At 39.5% G+C, this 17,806-nt stretch overlaps 1 protein-coding gene across 4 annotated transcripts in view; it reads right to left on the bottom strand.

The window, feature by feature from the left end:
- SHANK2 (SH3 and multiple ankyrin repeat domains 2) overlaps positions 1 to 17,806 on the bottom strand; it is a 358,561-nt gene that overhangs the window by 271,282 nt on the left and 69,473 nt on the right. For all 4 annotated transcript variants that reach the window (XM_062621925.1, XM_062621926.1, XM_062621924.1 and 1 more), the window contains one exon: positions 2,805 to 2,871. In XM_062621925.1, coding sequence (XP_062477909.1) covers positions 2,805 to 2,871 — 67 coding nt within the window. The remainder of the gene's footprint in view (positions 1 to 2,804; positions 2,872 to 17,806) is intronic.

Genomic DNA, 17,806 nt, shown 5'->3' on the forward strand with positions numbered 1-17,806 from the left:
TTGATGCAGCCCCGGCTTACGATGACGTACCCAGTAAAGTAGGAAAATTCTTGTGGAAAAAAGTATTACTGCCATTTATATTACTTAGCTGTATATGAGGATTGCATTTAAGTCTCTATAGCTAAAGATCCTGTGCATGATGACCACTAAAAGCTAGAAGATTAGGTCAGAGATCTTCCATGAGGGATGGGAAGCTTTTTTTCCAGTGGATCAAGAGCAAGGTGGAGTTTTTCTCAAAGCATCACCAACCCCTTCTTCCAATGGATGCTGTTGTGAATAAGCAATCTCAATGACAAGCTTACTATTAAATGACTGAACAGCTCATCACCTCCCAGCTTAAACCTCCATAGAAAAGAGACCCACCCAAAGCTGCACGTATTCCAAAGCATTTCTCACACTTCTAACTTAATGACTATTGAGTCTAAAAGAATTACAAAATACAAAGTAACCATAATTATTGAATGAGCCTAAAATACCCAAACCAAGGTTTAATGAACTGGTTCAACACCAAAATTCACTATATACCCAAAAAGACACTTTCTGAGAGATGAAAGATGAAATGTTTCTCAAGAGACTTCAGAGTGTGATCTGTCCTTCATATATTCATGAAGATACTTCTCAAGCTCTTTACTATTCCTTCCCACTCTGTTGCCTCAAGGCTCTAAGAAGGTGCATTACGCAAATGATACATGTTGGAGTACATCCAAACCTACAAGAATATAGCAGATAACCAGACAAGTAAGATAAATAAAAGCCAACTTGTTGAAGTTTCAACGCTGACCTTATTCTGCATGTTCATCATCATCCCAGGTCTTGGGTTTTCTGTTCAGGATATTGTTCTTTGATTTATTCCCTTTTTTTTTTTAACTGGGAGACATTCCAGAGAAAGACACGCTGATGACTTCATTTTTGTTATTTTATTTAAAGTAATAAATATTAAGGGACAAATTCCTGTTAAATTGAATTAGCTGGGAGGAAACAACATAACATAATGTTTCTTCTTTCAGACAAATTCAAATAGTTATGTGCAATCCACCAAAAAGCACAAGTGAACCATGGAAGCACTGCTATTTCTATCCTTCAGTGGAAAAGGGAAGGAATGAGGAAAACTTGCAGAATTTTCCCACAGAAGATAGCTTCTAAGCATTTCTCTAGAAATCATCAAACCCTACAGAAAGTCTTTACAGTCAGCAGTAAGTTCTGCCTAAAGCCTCAGCCACATGGCTATCGCTTGTTTCCTGGACTGAGTCTTATCCATCTACTTGATAACTACATCCCAGCTTCTCCCACACACTGACATAACTGGGAACCTGCAACAGCCAGTCCAAAAAATGATGACAGTAACATCAGTGTTCCTTCAAGCAAACCAGTCTAGAGGCTGCTGTTTGTAAGTATATTGTAAGCGTTACTTTGACTTTACAGTTACTCATACTGTAAGTGTATGCGTAATAAATGAAGTTGTTCCTTCACTAGGGTTTTTTTCTTTTATTGTGCACAACTACTCTTAGAAGAACAAAATCTATTTAAAGCAATATAAAACATAATACTGGCTACGTGCAGTAATCGTGCACCGACTCTACATGCAAGCCAAACTACTGAGGACTAACATGGCAGAAATAAAAGGATCATTTGAATCTAAACAACCATTTCCTTCCATTTCAACATCTTCATGAAGTTATAAAACCATGAGCCATATGTAAATATAGACGACAACAAGATGCTCACCTATTCACTGATTCAATTGTAGTTAATTATTTACCTCAGACTGTTTATAAATACAGATGGACAGAGAATCCTTACATGAAAAGGAACTATCTCACTTTCTCAGGTAAGAACCCTTCAAACTCACTATGAGCTTTCATGCAGAAGTTATTGCCTTTATGCAAAACTGAAAGTCTCACAGTGCTATGAGAATTCATGTTACTGCACAGTTTTAAACTATATTATAGATCATACACTACCAGAAAGGGAAATGAAAAGGACGCCTTAGTCCAGAGCAATTCTTGCCCGGTCTTAAGTTTGATGTGAGCTGGCCTAGTTTTCCACAGAAATTAAACACTATCAAGTCACAGATTTGCATCTCTGAGTTAAATCAGTGCAGATGACTATAGAGCCCCTCCTGTTTCAAAAGGAATGCCTTTTTTCCTCCAACTTCAAGATGTTTCTGTGGAACTTTAATTAATTTGGACTGAAGCATTTTAAATCAGTGTAATTAAACGATACTGGAAATCACTTTTATCAAACTGGTTTTTATTTTAATGGCAAAACTATCTATGTAAAAAGATCTTTAAAAAGCCTTAAGGTTTTCTGTCAAGGGCCCTTAACACCTGTAACTAGCCTTCATCCAGTGCCATACACTCAGTGAGAGGAAATGGGTTTATGGATATGGATAGACAGCTTCTGATACAGATTTTCCTTTCATAGAAGAGAATAATCTTTATCTTCTGCTTCTGACCAATTATTCATATTGAAAGCTGCTTTAAGCTGATGACAAAACAGCCTGCAGGAACCAATTTGGCTCTTCCAGGTGTGAGGATGTGTACTTAATCTGTTCCAAACTAATTTATACTTACAAAGCATCTACCACTCTGCTGTTGATTTCCATTTCCAGAGCATATTTTGATAACATTTCAGGTTTTCCCCCCATCATGTTATATAGAGAAGTTACTTTTAAAATCTCCTTGAAATGATACTGTCATCAGCCCTGCAGTCACATCTCCCATCGGACCAGATTTAAGATCTTTGCAAAAACCTGCTTTAAACAAGTATAATTTATGTTCAGTGTCTGTAAATATTTTGCTTACCGATATCAGCTTCCCTGTGATTCTTGATATATTCAGCAAGCTCAAAGTTTCCCGCTATTATAGCCACCTAAAGGATTGGAAAATAGTTACAATTAATACATTGTTATAAACTTATTAAGTAGGAAAACATGTGTTACAATCCTGACAAACATCATATAAATACATTTTCACTTCACAAAGCAGAGTAACTGTTTCTTACTTCTAATCTGCAACGCAATACATTTCTGAAACAACATTGAGATGCTCTCTCAATCTCTCTGTAAGCAGCACTGCCAGTCCCCCAGATAAGGTGATTGAGGAGGTCTCAGGGGAGTGATGGAGGAGCTGCAGCTTCTCATGTTGTAGCACTCAAAAGCAGCAGTGAACATTAAACACACCATCCCCAAAGCTGCAGGAACTCTACAGATGTGTGGAGAATGCCACAGGAGCAGCACACATCCAAGGTGGTATTTCCCTTTAATTGCTCCTGCCTCACTACTTACCCGCACAATGAAAGCAGGAGCTACAATGCAATGTATGCAGGATAGCCAGGGAAGAAGTACCAAGAACTGTAAGTGTTCAGGTACTAAGTCACCAAAAAATACTTAAAAAGAGAAACTGGGAAAGTTTATGTGTATGTAAAGAATTTACAATGTTTTAATAAATATAGTTCTAAAATAACACTTTTTCATTTCTTTCCCGGTTGTTGAACACAGATGTGCAATATCTATTCTGAATTCTCCTCTCAGTGCGCTTAAAAAGAGAAACACCTCTGCTGGATATGAGGAAAGTGACAGAGTTGTGCCATCACCATCTCCTCCCTTCTTCTTCTATTTTTTCCCTGAATATTGAGCAATTGCCTTTTCTGGCTCAATTTTGCAGCTTTATATTCTGACAGATACTGCTCCCCTAACGGCACTGTGGCTTTCCTAAAGGAGCTAAAAGGGATAAACTGGGCTCACCTTTCTCAAAGAAGCTTCTGCATGCACAAGGTGCAGGCCCAAAAAAGACTCAAAAGTCTTACTTAAGGACTCTCCTAGATATAGGGCTAATGACAGTCATGAGACATGAATGAAAACTCAGTCTGAGCTGATGACAAAAAGATTCCGTGCAGCTTCGTACCACTCCACACACCTCAGGGATGGCGAATCATTCAAAGGAACACTAAAGGTCTTATGAAGTACAGTTAATATGAGTAGCATCTATTAATGTAACACACATAGGATCTTGTTCCTGCACTCACCACAGGAAACTGAATGGACAATTTTATTTAACAGCAAGCAAAACAAACTTGTAAATCTTTGAAAATGAAGACTTTACCCAAGCAACAAGCCACAGACAGAAAACCTTGACTATTGTATAATTATGCCCCAAATCCATTTTATTTTATTTGCTTTTCAGGTTCTGTCTTTCTTCTCTTGGCAAATTCTTTTGTGTTTCATTAAAAGTTTCTATCCAATGTAACAGCTAAATAAAGTAATTATTTTTTCTTTTCATTTCAAATTTATCTATGCCATGGGAGACATTCTGTTCCAGGTCTCTGTAGCACCTAGCAGTTGTACTCAATACATGTACACTTGTGTTTTAAAATAAGCCCCAGTAGGCAGCCATGAACATGTGCAGTATAATCACTTTAATCCTTAAAATCATTAACCTGGATATAATATCACCATACTTACTAGTGAAAGTCATGTCATCATTTTCTCAGTACAGTATTAACAGTAAAGAAATGCACTGTTCTAGGTACTTATCAGTAGTGTTGGGTTCTTGGGAGCAAAATGCATTATGATGTATCCATAACACTGGTTCAAAACTTAATCCCACTTCTGCTTTTAGACTATGGTTGAAGAAATAAGTTTTTCTTCTCAAATATGTCATAAGATTTCTGCATGTACTAATATCTGCAAAGATCAGGGAGGTCAAGAGACAGGGGCAGATTGGCCTCGTCTCCAACACAGGCAATTGTCCAACTGAGAATTACTATTCTAACCACTCGTAAAACAATCTTATTCCAGGAATGACTCCTGAAAGAAGCTTCTTCTCAGAATGGATAATGTATCAGACTCTGGCCTCTAGTCTCCTCTGTACAGCCCCTGGTGTCCTGGCAAATGGTGCTATAGAGCTGTAGAAATGTTCTCTAATTTCACATTCTGCAGCCTGGCTTGGTTCAGGTTCATAAAAGCAACACTTCACAGAATTACAGAGTAGTCTGGACTGGAAGGGACCTTAAAGCTCATCCAGTTGCAACCCCTGCCATGGGCAGGGACACCTTCCACTAGAGCAGGTTGCTCAATCTCCCCTCTGTCAGTTTAAAGCCCTTCCCTTTTGTCCTGGCACTACATGCTCTTGGCAAAAGTCCCTCTCCAGCTTTTTTTGTGTGTAGATCAGGGGTTTTCTCTACAGTATAAGCAAGCAGTAATACCTCCCTTCAACATTACCTCTAATTAGCACAGAAAACTCAAACAGGGAACTCATCGGTGACAAGCAGCTTGCTAGACAGCAGCTACGTTACTCAAATAAAAGAATCTTTGATATAGAGTAGATTTTAAGTACAAACATGCTGTTTAAGTAACAAACACATTCTATTACTTGAAAAAAAAAAAAAAAGATATTGCCAGATAACTAAGAGACAGCTTGACAGGGAATTGTTCCTGTACTTGCTTCTGATTCAAGCATTCAATTCAGCAGCTCAAGGTTACCATTTCTCTCCATTTCATTTACTTCAATTGGCTAAAAACAGCATATAAAATTCTAACAGCAAAAAGGAAGGAAAAATATGCTAAGATCTAAAGAAGGCAAGGAAAAATTAAAAAGTACAAATATTTCTTGGCACAACGTCAATGCACTTCACTTGAATTTGATGGGTAAAGAGTGTGGGAGAAAGTGAAGGCAGAGAAAAATCAGAAAGACACAAAATTATCCTCATTCAGTTTTTATAGTTGCAAAGCACAAAGCACAGAGACCACAAACATTTCCCAGCAAAATGTGTCCTGAACCAGAGATATAAAGTGGCCAAATGAAACCATAAGCATGAACACATTAGGACAAGGGAATGGGCTTCACAAGATCCAGGGCTTGACCTAAATTCAGGTGGTGCAAAGACTCCGTCTCCCCTAAGCTAAGATGAAAACTAAAGCAGAACCAAACTGAAGCTCTATATTTGCACTAAAATTCTTTGTACTTTAGGAAAAAAACTCACATTCTAACACAGAAACTTTGCAGAAAATACTAGTTTGATTCTCTACACACTTCATAATTTATATGGTTTTAAATAGCCGTATTTTGCTTCTTAGGATGTTTTGTAGTCAAGTGCTAGATTTCTGACTGAGGGGTTATGGCAAGAAAGAAGGTTTTGTTGGGTTTTTTTCCCCAATCACAACACATCTCTTCTTAGCAGTGAAAAGCAGCACAGCCAGCAAAGCTACACTCAAAGGTTTTTTTCGGTTCCAGAAGGAACTGGATTCCAGTCATCCAAACGCATCCCATGCATGTCTGCAGACGTGAAATACTGCCGTGAAAGGCTGGAGGTAGCACTTTGCAACTCCCAGCTACTTACAGACTCCGTTATGCTGAGCCTTCAAAAACTGCAGCTTTTAAAACCTGCCTACCCAGCAGCCTTACTGTAATCCAGGTAGTTTCATTCTTGCAACAAATGGCCTTTCATTTCATCCTTTTGCCACAAAGACACTTATCGTACATCAAAAATCTGCATGTCACCTTATTCTGTAAATCTGATAAATTCTGTTTATGGATCTCCCTAAAAAAATTGCAACAATAAATCACTCATCTACAACTTCCACTCAAACCTGAGGTTTTTTTCTCTATTTCTGTAGCATGTATTTAACTTTGCATCAGCTCCAGAATCAGACAGCACCTGCAGCGTCCCAGCACGGTGTCAATCAGAGTCCAGCTGAAAAGCAGGACTAAGTAGTTCCCGCACAGCGCCTACAGACTTCAAGCAGGATCTCTCTCTGCTGTGCTGCCATTTGGTTGGGATCTTTGCCATGTTTCTACTGCACAGTCCAGAAAGCAGAAACTCTCTTTTGTTTATAATCATCATTAGAGGTGGTTTTAGATGAATGAGAGTAACCAAAGAGAATCATTTATTAGCTCCCTCCAAGTTTAACTGACCCCACTAAGGGGGTTAACATGGGCACCTAATCATTTTCAAATTAGATTTGATAACATACATGACTGGTCTGAGTAAGTACATATGCTAACAACAGGAAAGTGAGGAGAAAGTAAAGCTAAGCAGGAAGATGTATCTTACCAGAAGGTTACTCATACAACATAAAAAGGAAGTAGGGTAAACCCATGTAGATTGGTGGTATTACCTATTTCCATAATATGCTGGCTTCATAATGCCATCATAACAAAAAGCTAATGGAGTCACTGGCACAGGTCACAGCTGTGACACACTGAGGGCTGTCAACATGAAGCCACAGGGTTAACAACTCTGGAAAGGCAGTGGAGCAGTGGCTGCCACTGCCAGGGTACCTAACACAGAGTGTGACCAGAAACTGAGTGTTTGTATGGATCTTTGCTCTGCCTCAGCAGAAGCAAAGCTTTTACCCTCAGCTCACAGTCTCGCTGACTCACAGACAGATGCTCCTTTCAAACAATGCAACCAGATACAGTGCTTTACTCTTTGCCACACAGGGCAATGCCAGATGCTCTGCCACCAACTGAGCAAGGAAGGGAAGGAGTTTAACTGACACTTGGCTAGTTGCTATGGTTTGTAACTAAGTGACAGCTCAGTGAAGTAGAAACCTGAATGAATGAAGCAGCTGTGACCCTGAGACTGGGGGGAGCCAGCAGCAGACAGGGCACCCCATGACTTGGCCAGAACAGGGCACTGGATGAGGAATGAAACCCTCCTAACTGGTGAGCCACCTCAAGGAGGGGATTTCTTTCTCTTGGCACAGCATTATTCTCACCCTCTGGTCTTCTGATATTTACAGTCGGAAACGTTCCATCTGGATACAGGCAGTTTTTAAGCTGGCTCTCAGAAGTCAATTCAGAAATTAAATATTTGACCCATCTGGTTAGTTCTGCTTTCCTGATGCTTGTTCCCCAAAGAAATTTAGTTTAAATAATGACAAATAAGAGTACTTTGTATAAACAGTGCAACCTGACAGATGTCTGGTTACAGTCTCACTCTGCCTTTAGTGAGACAGAGTTTAACGTTTTCAGAGTCTGGACCAGACGTAAGTAGCAGCACTGAGTCACCAACGTCTCTGTTCAGCCTCATAAATGCAGTTCTCATTATATCAATTACTTACATTCAAGTAGTTAGATTTTGTGATTGTGATTAATGCAGTGCTTTGTTCCTTTCGGGAAACTGGAAATTATATATACACTTTACCTGTCACTAACCTTTCACAATTGATTTTTTCCGCTCTTGAAATGTAACACAGGTAGAAGTTCTATTAAATTAGAGCAAGATCTTTGTAGCCTGTTAGCAAATACAATTTTAGAGCTTTATAGGTTAGTCCCTGAAAGACAAGCACCAAAACCAAATTACATTATCGCTCTTTGGAACAAACTGCTATAAGAAACAGTATAGAAAAGAAGAGAAATTGAAGTTACCCTCTCTTAAATCCAGCCAATGATCTTGGACAAACTTTCTACATGGGAGTGAGGAGACTATCTCTTAGTTCATTTCTGTCTCACTCTCACTCTAGGCTGCTGAGGTTCCTTCTGCACATGCTTGAATCTTAGACCAGACAAGACATAAAGCTTTAGAATGCTCTGCCTAAATGGAGAGCGGAGGAAGCTGTTTGGGCTGCACAGTTGTAGCTGCAGTTCACAAGCAGCAGTTCATCGTAAGGCAGGCAGCACCCCTCACCTGCTTTTTCTCCCCCTTCTCTTCCACACAATCTCACTTTCCTGATGGAAGTACATTACATTATTCTTTTCTTCAGGGCTGACGTTTCACCCTTCCACTGTCTCTGCTAACCAGCAGCGCACACTAAATTACTGTCTTTCTGGAAAGCCTGGAACTGCAGTGATGTCTGGAATCGCAGATACCTGTATAGTACAGGTATGGCACTATACATTAAAGGAGATAGCTCTATTCCAGGACAAAATGCAGCTTCAGTCTTGATTTTGTTTAGTTTCAGCCAAGGAGCAGAAATGCAAATGGATACAGGGGATACTCTGAGGACAGGTACCCTACATGCTCCCATCTTCAGGTGGCACTGGAAAGACAGGGTGAAACAACCCTGTAAATGAGACTGTAACCATAAGACGCTCCAGAAACTGCCTTCCACTTTACTCACAGACTTCTAAAATAATAAATTATCTATTTTAACACTGAGAACTCTATTATTATAACAAGAAATACCATTCAAGCCATTACATAACAGGATTCACAATCACCAGACACTCGTAAGGAATTAACACAAGTGAATTTAGACGGAATGGCTGGGATCACTTTCTTCATCAAAAGGCTGCCAGAAAAGCTCTTCCACATGTCATAATCAGGATGTTTTCTTACTATTAAAAATATAAGAAATGTTATCTTTAATAAGCATCATTTTCCAGACAAAAATCATATCAACAATTCACCCAATAGCTGACATATCAAGAGGTGATAATCAGCAAGGCAATCTCTAAACCATTCCGTTATCATTACAACCTTCAGAGACAGGCACCTCTCTGATCTGATATGAAAATCTAACGATGCTTAACGTGAGGCAATGAAAAGGCACAGTAATTCAACTTCAACGTATTTCTACTGTGCGCTCTGTAAAGAAAAGCTCTTCCTAATAAAACAAAGAGGTAAAGGAGTCTAAAGCCACCTTGAAGTCTGTCCCAGGGTACCATCAGGTATGCAGTGGTCATCCACAAGGACATTACAAAGTCAAACTTAGGTTGTCAAGAGCACAGACTCGTCTCACACAGCACCATGAGGTACCATCCCTGATAAATAGCGACACAAAATCATACAGCACATTCTGCAGCCTCCGAAAAAGGGATCTTATATCAGTTTGCATTAGTTGCTCTCATACACAAGCAGCATGTACATGTTAAAGCTCTGTTCAGTGGTACAGATGGAGTTCGGTTTGGAAAAGCAAGAAGCAATCTGCGTTCCAAATCTCTTTTCCATAGGTGTGGGAGAAAAATGTATCCATCAAACACTATTGGCTTTGTACATGATTTCAGAGAGCCGGTATATGAAGGTGTGTTTACTTGTTCAAGAAATTAAAGAACATATCTTGAGCTCAGTTTGCTTTGGAAATACATCCTCTTGTAATACCTTGGCAAAATATGACAACTTGGCAAGCGCTGTTCAGAGCTCAAATCACAACATAGACTTCAGGTACCTTCACAGTTAGGGGAGACATTAAGGATTCAATACATACAACAAAATGGGGTTTTCTTCTCAACTAGTTGGAAAATTCCATCCAGCTACAATAGCCATATCATCTCAGATAGAAATGCTGAATATTCATGAATTCTGTATTTTACTTTCCAAAATCAAAAGGCAAAGCATCATTCCACATTTTATAGTTAGATTTATTACAGCTGATTTTTGACTTGGAGGCTACAACACTGCAAAGAAAACCGGCGGAAGCTTCTTCGTTCACCTCATTCTAAAATAAAACCAAATGCTTGATTAATACACTATTAATATCACTAATCCACTCTCTTCTTCTAAGAGCACTCCTGAATACATATAATAAGGATGACATGAGACATGACCTCAAGAAGACACATATGCTTTACATTATGGAGACACACATTTACACTCCAAAACTTACTTAAAAGTAATCCGTTTTAAAACTGAGATCTAATACAACTATTAGTAATCTATCCAAAGCAAGTTACTATTTTGGGAAGTTTATAGTAGGGTTGTATTTTGTTCATATAATATTTTTTGTTGAAAATTTACCAGAACTGAGGTTTTAGTTCATAAAATTCATTTTACCAATTCATTTTATCCCTTTGAAGCTTTACTTCAAATATAACATCTTCAAGTTTCAGTAAAACTCACTGAAATAAGAGGAACAAGACAGACACAGAATAAAGAAAAGCAGTAACATTTAAATATCTTTCCTTTAAATGATGCTCAGTAAAGGTTTGTACGAAGTGCACAGATAACCCACATCTTCTACCCTGACAATAAGACGTTGTAAATTCTCCTAAATGACTCTAGAGTAATGCTATCAAAAACTGAAGCAAAAAATCCTACTCAGCATTTTCGGACATGCTCTTTTCCTGGACAGAAAATAATTCTTAGCAATTTTAATTAGATAATGTAACACAAGCTTAACATTCCGCATTTTGAAAGGTACTAACTCTGTATATTAATATATCTGATGTCCAGTAGATGGCAAAATATCAGCAACCATCATCATTAATCTTCTTGAAACTTGCTTAATTTAATCCCCAAAGTCTTTTTTTCCTTTTTCTCTCTATTCTCCACTTTCTAATTCCATCAGCGAGCAGGATTAGCTTTACCTTTTGGATGTTTTCTGTATGTTATCTGCTTGAAAGACAAGTTCATCTTCATCAGTTCTTGATACAACAAAGCACAATAATGTTACTATCCTTTAAATAGTCCTTTGAAGACAGTTTCTTCACCACTGAGATTTTTTTCTCCAAAAAGCATGCTGCTGCTACTGTTCCCAAATTTGCCAGCACATGTTAGCATACTGTGTACAAAAATCTCTTAGCAACAATATCTTAGTGTCTAACATTTTCCTTCTTCTAACTATGATTCATGGAGCCATCTGTAGTCAGATATTGACATGCAGTATCTTAAAATAGATACCTTACATTTGCTCAACAACTAGTTTTAGCATCTGAAAATATAAATTATGGGAAAGGGCCAATATTTCTTTGAGGCTCTTCATCATTCCCTTGATCATTTTAGCACTGTTTAAACAAAGGCTTGCCACCAGCGCTTCGCCTCAGTATTAAGGTCAAAGTATTCCTGCTTGGCAGAGCGCAGCACGTAGGCAACCCCACCGCGCCGGTGCAGTCCCTTATGTAAGTCCCCCAAGCAGTGTCAGCAACTTCCCTGGTGAGAACCACCTCGTGCTCATCCCCTGGCTACATTTTGATACTAATCAAAGACCAGGTGTTAAACTTCTAGCATTCCCACATATAAGATCTAAAGCATTTTTCAGACCTTTGGAGTCTAAGCCTCATGGAAAGTATCCTATAATGGGTGCAAAGATGCCATTGCCCAGCTGAGACATTGACCAAGACTTCTGCAGCAGTGGATGCTGAAGGGAATGCATCAATGCCCCACACTCTGCTCAAGGAACAGGGAAAAAAAATGACAACTGACCTCCCAGTTTTTGCCTCCAGAAGTTTCCACTCAGAAGAGAAAGCATCCTGTTTTCAGCTATAGCAAATTACCTATTAGGTGTCAAAGACTTTATATAATCCAAGTTATCTGTTGCAGGGAAGAGTGCAATTTTGTAACTTTAAAGAATAGCATGCTACTAAAATCAGGCAATGTTAATTACAAGTAATCATATCCAGTAGGAGACATTATACAGAAAGATTGGGTAGCATGGCTTGGAAACAATCCAAAGTGTGAGTACACGCTTCCACCCCAGTGCAATCAAACAGAATTTCAAGCACTTCAAAAGAACAAGGAATTTCCCTTTTTGAGCAAATAGTATTTTAAAAATAAGCAAATATGCAACAATGTTCATCCAAATAGATGATGTGAATTTAGCAGAGCATTATCAAAGAAGTATACTGTGAACATAACAGTGCTGGCACATTTTTACTGCTAAAATGCTGGTTTTGCTTGCAAGAGGCTTTACAGTCCCTATGGGTCTTTGAAATATGCTCAGTAGCCACGAAACAGTGCCAGGGCTGACTAACTTTGCGAATTCAAGTCAAAATTAAGAGAAGGCTATCAAAGGGAATGACCTCCTTTTAGTCTCTTCATGTCCTGCAGTGCTGTCTTTGCAGGACTCTACACAGGACTGACACATAAAAATGCCTCTAGGCAGCCCTGTTCATTCTGCAGTAACCTCATTATGATTTTAAAAGCAAGAACCTGTATTTTATTTTACACTGGCCTTTCACGAACATACATAACTGCATTCTTAAAAGTTAACTACTCCTATTCATCAATAAGCCATGACTGAATACCCTCAGATTAAACTAAGCCAGCATGGACACCAAGATAAAAACCTGTAAGCCTTTTCTTCACAACATGTGAGCAAATCAGTTCTAAACCACCTCACTCTCTCACTCTCACCTGCAAACTTAACCATTGTTATGCAAGAACCAGCTTGCCAGGAAGTGTAGAACTGAACACAGGGGTAGTCCCTTAAAGTGACCACAAAACATGGCAGAGAGCAAAAATGAACATGCCAGGGACAACTCTGCAGCTTCGTGGCCTTTTTTTACTTCCTCCTGTTTCGTTAGATGAGAAACGATGCAGATTTTTAGGTTACTTTGTACAGACTGTATTAAGCCTCCTTGACGGTCACTGCATGCATTGGGGAATTTAATGTTAAATCTGTTTCAAAAATAGAGAAAAGATTCCATCTTCTTTCTGCCTCTCTGCTAAAACACCACCTTCGCAAGTCAGTCTCCAGTAAGACGCGCCTTTCTACATCTGTGTTTTAATAATTGAAATGAAGAAGAAAAAGCCATCAGTGTGATACACACACATTTACAATTACAGACTTATTCCAGGGGAAAATCTAGCTCAAGCTGGGAAGAGCCATCAGAAGCCAGTTATTACATAATCCTTATTACTGCTACATGGGCAAGCAGCAATCGCTAAGGAGTATTTATTGAAAGCAGCTAAAGCCAGGTTGCAGCATCAGATGAAAGCAGCTAAGACAGAGCCAGTAATAAAATTGACTTAATTTTCTCTTCACCACCACCCCCCATAATCTGCTAAATCAAAACGCCATGAAATGCAGCCTTCTTCAGCTGAACTCCTTTAGAAAGTGTGTGCTACCTGCTAAGGTTTTGTTTTCCTTGACATTACAGCACATGTCAGGCTATACAGAAAACTCAGCTCGAGGGTCTAGGGGTCAGTGCTGCTCTAGGGTAAAACCTTTCACCTCATGGAAAAACCAAAATGTGCTACATGAGCAGCTTCTTCCTCAAACACTTACAGCAAAATGTCTTCCTACTCACAGCAGGCAGCAGGATCCTGCCCACTGTTTCGCAGTGAAACCTGTTTATGGGATTCAATTCTGCAAACACTTAATACAGTGTTCCTTAAGCTGCCAACCAGAATGGCTGAAAATGCTTTCTGAAAGCCCTTAGGGTAAAAATGCATTGGGTTAATAGAATACTATGATTATTTTACGCAACACATTTGGTGGATTCACTCCAAATTCCATGGGTTAACTGTAATAAAACCTTTGGAAACAGGAGTCTGGTAGAAGTTAACACCAGTAACATGCTCTGATGGACACAGGACGGCAGCATACGCCAACTGCTTGTCATGAATGTTCTCTCCAGATGGCAACACAAGATGATGTTAAGTCTGTCCTAGAGGCAAAGATCCTCCATTTTTATAAGCAACAAGTACTCGGATACCACCAGAAATTAACACTGAATGGTCTGTATAGATGTGCAAAACCAAGAGCCACAACATCACCCAACCATCGCTATGATCATTAATCCATACTCGCAGGCATGAGCATCCACTAGTCCCACTCACAGGTTGTGCTCAGCACTGCATGGACACAAAAATATCAGTTTCCCAGAAATGTAATTGTTAAGTTCATAGAGCCATAGAATGGTTTGGGTTGGAAGGGACCTTTAAAGGTCTCTGCAATGAGCAGGGACATCTTCCACTTAACCAAGTTGCTCAGAGCCCAGATCAACCTGGCCTTGAATGATTCCAGAGATGGGGCATCTGCCACCTCTCTGGGAAACTTTCTCCAGTGTTTCACCACCCTCACCATAAAAAAATTCCTCCTTATACCTAGTCTGAAGTTGTGACAATCCCTTCAGATCCAAGCAGACAGAGGACCACCAGAGAACAGCAGGACACCACTGGGCATCCTGGTCATCATAGTAGAAACAGCCTCAGCACAAAAGGTGGATTTCTATTCCCCTGCTATTTTTGGTTCATTAAGTATTGACTAATTCAATCAGTGTCACTAAAGCAATTACATACACAGAACAGCAGCATACAAAATGTAATAAGGTAACACATTATAGAAACTAAATGGCATTAATACCGCAAAAAACCCCACAGTTTTATATAATTATATATATTAATATATATATAATTAAGATCATACAAATCTCCACTGCCTCTTGCAACTTCACCCATGCCAACTAACTGTGTCTGCATCATACATGAGCCTTTCTTTCTTTGAGGCAACAACTGGTGCTGAGCTTTACAATGCAGTTTGCTGAATTCATCCCCTTTTATAGAATGATAGAATAGTTAGGGTTGGAAAGGACCTTAAGATCATCCAGTTCCAACCCCCCTGCCATGGGCACGGACACCTCATACTAAACCATGTCACTATGTTATAACCTAGCTTCAGTTGCTTCCAAGCTTTTGGAAGTTGGTGGAAAAACAAACTAGCTCCTAGCTACCTCCGAAACACTGATTTTCCCAGGGAAATCCTGATGCATGTGGGAACACCTGAGCCATTTCAGCAGGAAACCCCTACCTGGGTGGGGAGAGATAGCACAAAGAGGTGGGGGAAAAAAGGTCTGGGATCATTTTCATGGAGCTCAATACAAAAGATGGCCTCATGGAGACTCCTCCATAAGTTTACAGTCACAGAACAACTGTGCAGCAACAACAGCTTTTTTTAAAAGACACATTCTGCAGTAAGTATTTTTAGCCTCTCCAAGCGTGGCAATATTTTGCCTTTCTCAATAAAAGACAATCAGATCATCTCATTTCTTTCCACTTCCCTATATCACTTCCATTTGTCTTCTCTTCTGGAAAACGACAGGGGTTACAACAAAGGGGAGTGATCAGCCAGCGCTATGCAAACCACCTCTGCATCAAGGTGATTGCATTTCAAACCCATTCTCTATCCATATGTATTTTTGTGCTCCTGTTCTCTTGTCATACCCAGCCCTTATTAAGCCAAGCGAGAGTATTAATGAAAGCCCCTTGGGCTGAGGTCTACCTTCAAAATTAGCTGTAGTATCTTCAGAAACAGTTGAGGAAGAAGCATTTTTGCTGTTTCATGTTTTCAGCAGGAATATTACTTCAGCTTTATCTTCCTGTCACCAGCTGGATCATGAATCAAATAGCGGCCCTTGGATATTGCACTTCATGTGCCAGTCAGGAGGAGCATCTGCCTCATGGTTTGTCAATACTTCAAACCTGACAACAGCAGGAAACCTGCTGACACCTGAGGTCACCTCTAACTTGCTATCAAGCACTTTCCCATTGGAAGCATTACTTGGAACAACATCCTGTATCCCTACTATTCTCAGGAATACGTTCACTTGCCAGCATTACCCTTAATACCCTGACAGATACCGTATCAGCATCACAAAAGCATAAATACACCTGCTTCTCAAAGGAGAACATGTGTTCCTCTGTATAAATAGCACTCTAAGGTAAGTGATGAGAAAACATATCACAACTAATCCTTGTTTGCACCTGGATATATCACCATAAGACTCCTCTTTTTTAGTTTATTTTAATTATGTCTTTATAAGACAAGTGTATGTTGAGTAGTCCTGCATATAAACATTCACAGTCCCTTATTTTTAAAGGTAAAATCCATAGGTTGTTCTGGGATGGTCACTTATGCAGATTTAAAAGTCGTAAATGCAATTGTTACTAACACCTCTGTGCCCAAATCTTCAAGAGCCATTCTGCAGAATTTATTATTAGATTTATTCTAGTACTTTTGGGGGTTTTACATGATTAAAATCTTAAATCTTTTCCTATCAGTATCTAAATATGACAAATGACTAAGTGTGAATTAGACCATACACTTCCATGACAGATTGGCCTTTACCTATTATTACTGTACTACAAACCACAATGTAACTGCTCAACACACAGAAAATAAATCCACCGAAGCAAGTATGAATAAATTCCATTATTTGACTCAAATCAGGACAAAAGCTGAAAGTCTGACTAAAGGCAGAATGCAGCATGAGAAGAGAGCTATATTTTTTGCCAGCAATACCCAATATTCAATAATGCATTCTTCACCCTGGTGCTTCAGGAAAGGAATAAGGATGAAAATAAATACTTGTCCTTGTGTAATTCACCTGATCCATTGACAGTTACACATTTTAACACCAAGAGAGAAAACTATTTATATTTGCTAAGTATTTATAAAGGTGCCTTGTTGTGGCACCACCCAGAGATTTTTAGTTTTAAAATCCAAATCCCTTTAAAATCCCTTTCAAAAGTCAGCGGCAAAAACAATACCTGAGTATAACTTCTTGTCCTTTGCCTGTAAATTTCATCAAAAAAGACAGAAATTAAGAATTATAATCACCTAAATCAAAATTGAGGTTTGAGAAGCCATTCTAGTGATGTGCTGCATAATAAAATTGATTTTTCAGCCCACTAGCAGGGCTGGGAGCACTGCGTGCATGTCCACCTTGTGAAAGCCCCGTCCTCCCTGGCCACTCAGCTTCACCTCCCCAGTCTGAGGCTTCCTCCCCAGCATCATTACCCAAGCAAGCCTCCCTTCTCCTACAGTTAGTCCCTATTCTCCCTCTAATCTCATTTCCTTTGTCTTCTGCCCTTGATGATTAAAAATGTCCGCAAGACTCTCATCCACCTCAGAATCACAGAATGGTTTGGGTTGGAAGGGACCTTAAAGACCATCTAGTTCAAACCCCCAACCAAGGGTCTTGCTCCATTCACTCTTCCAGCTCTTACAGGTTCCCAGCCAGTCTTGCGCTGTCCCACCCACCTCCAAGCTCAGTGTTCACTTCCCCATGCCCAGTTGTGCCTGATTCTATTCCCCCAGCCAGCTTAGCACCCAAACATGCACTCTGGCTTTGGAGCTCCTCTATTTGAGTCAGACTGCAAACCAGTTTACACAATCATAATATTAAGATGGAGATCAGCAACA

This window comes from Pezoporus occidentalis, unplaced genomic scaffold, assembly GCF_034315485.1.
Source record: "Pezoporus occidentalis ecotype Australia unplaced genomic scaffold, CSIRO_AGI_Poc_V1 ctg236, whole genome shotgun sequence".
NCBI lineage: Eukaryota > Metazoa > Chordata > Aves > Psittaciformes > Psittacidae > Pezoporus > Pezoporus occidentalis.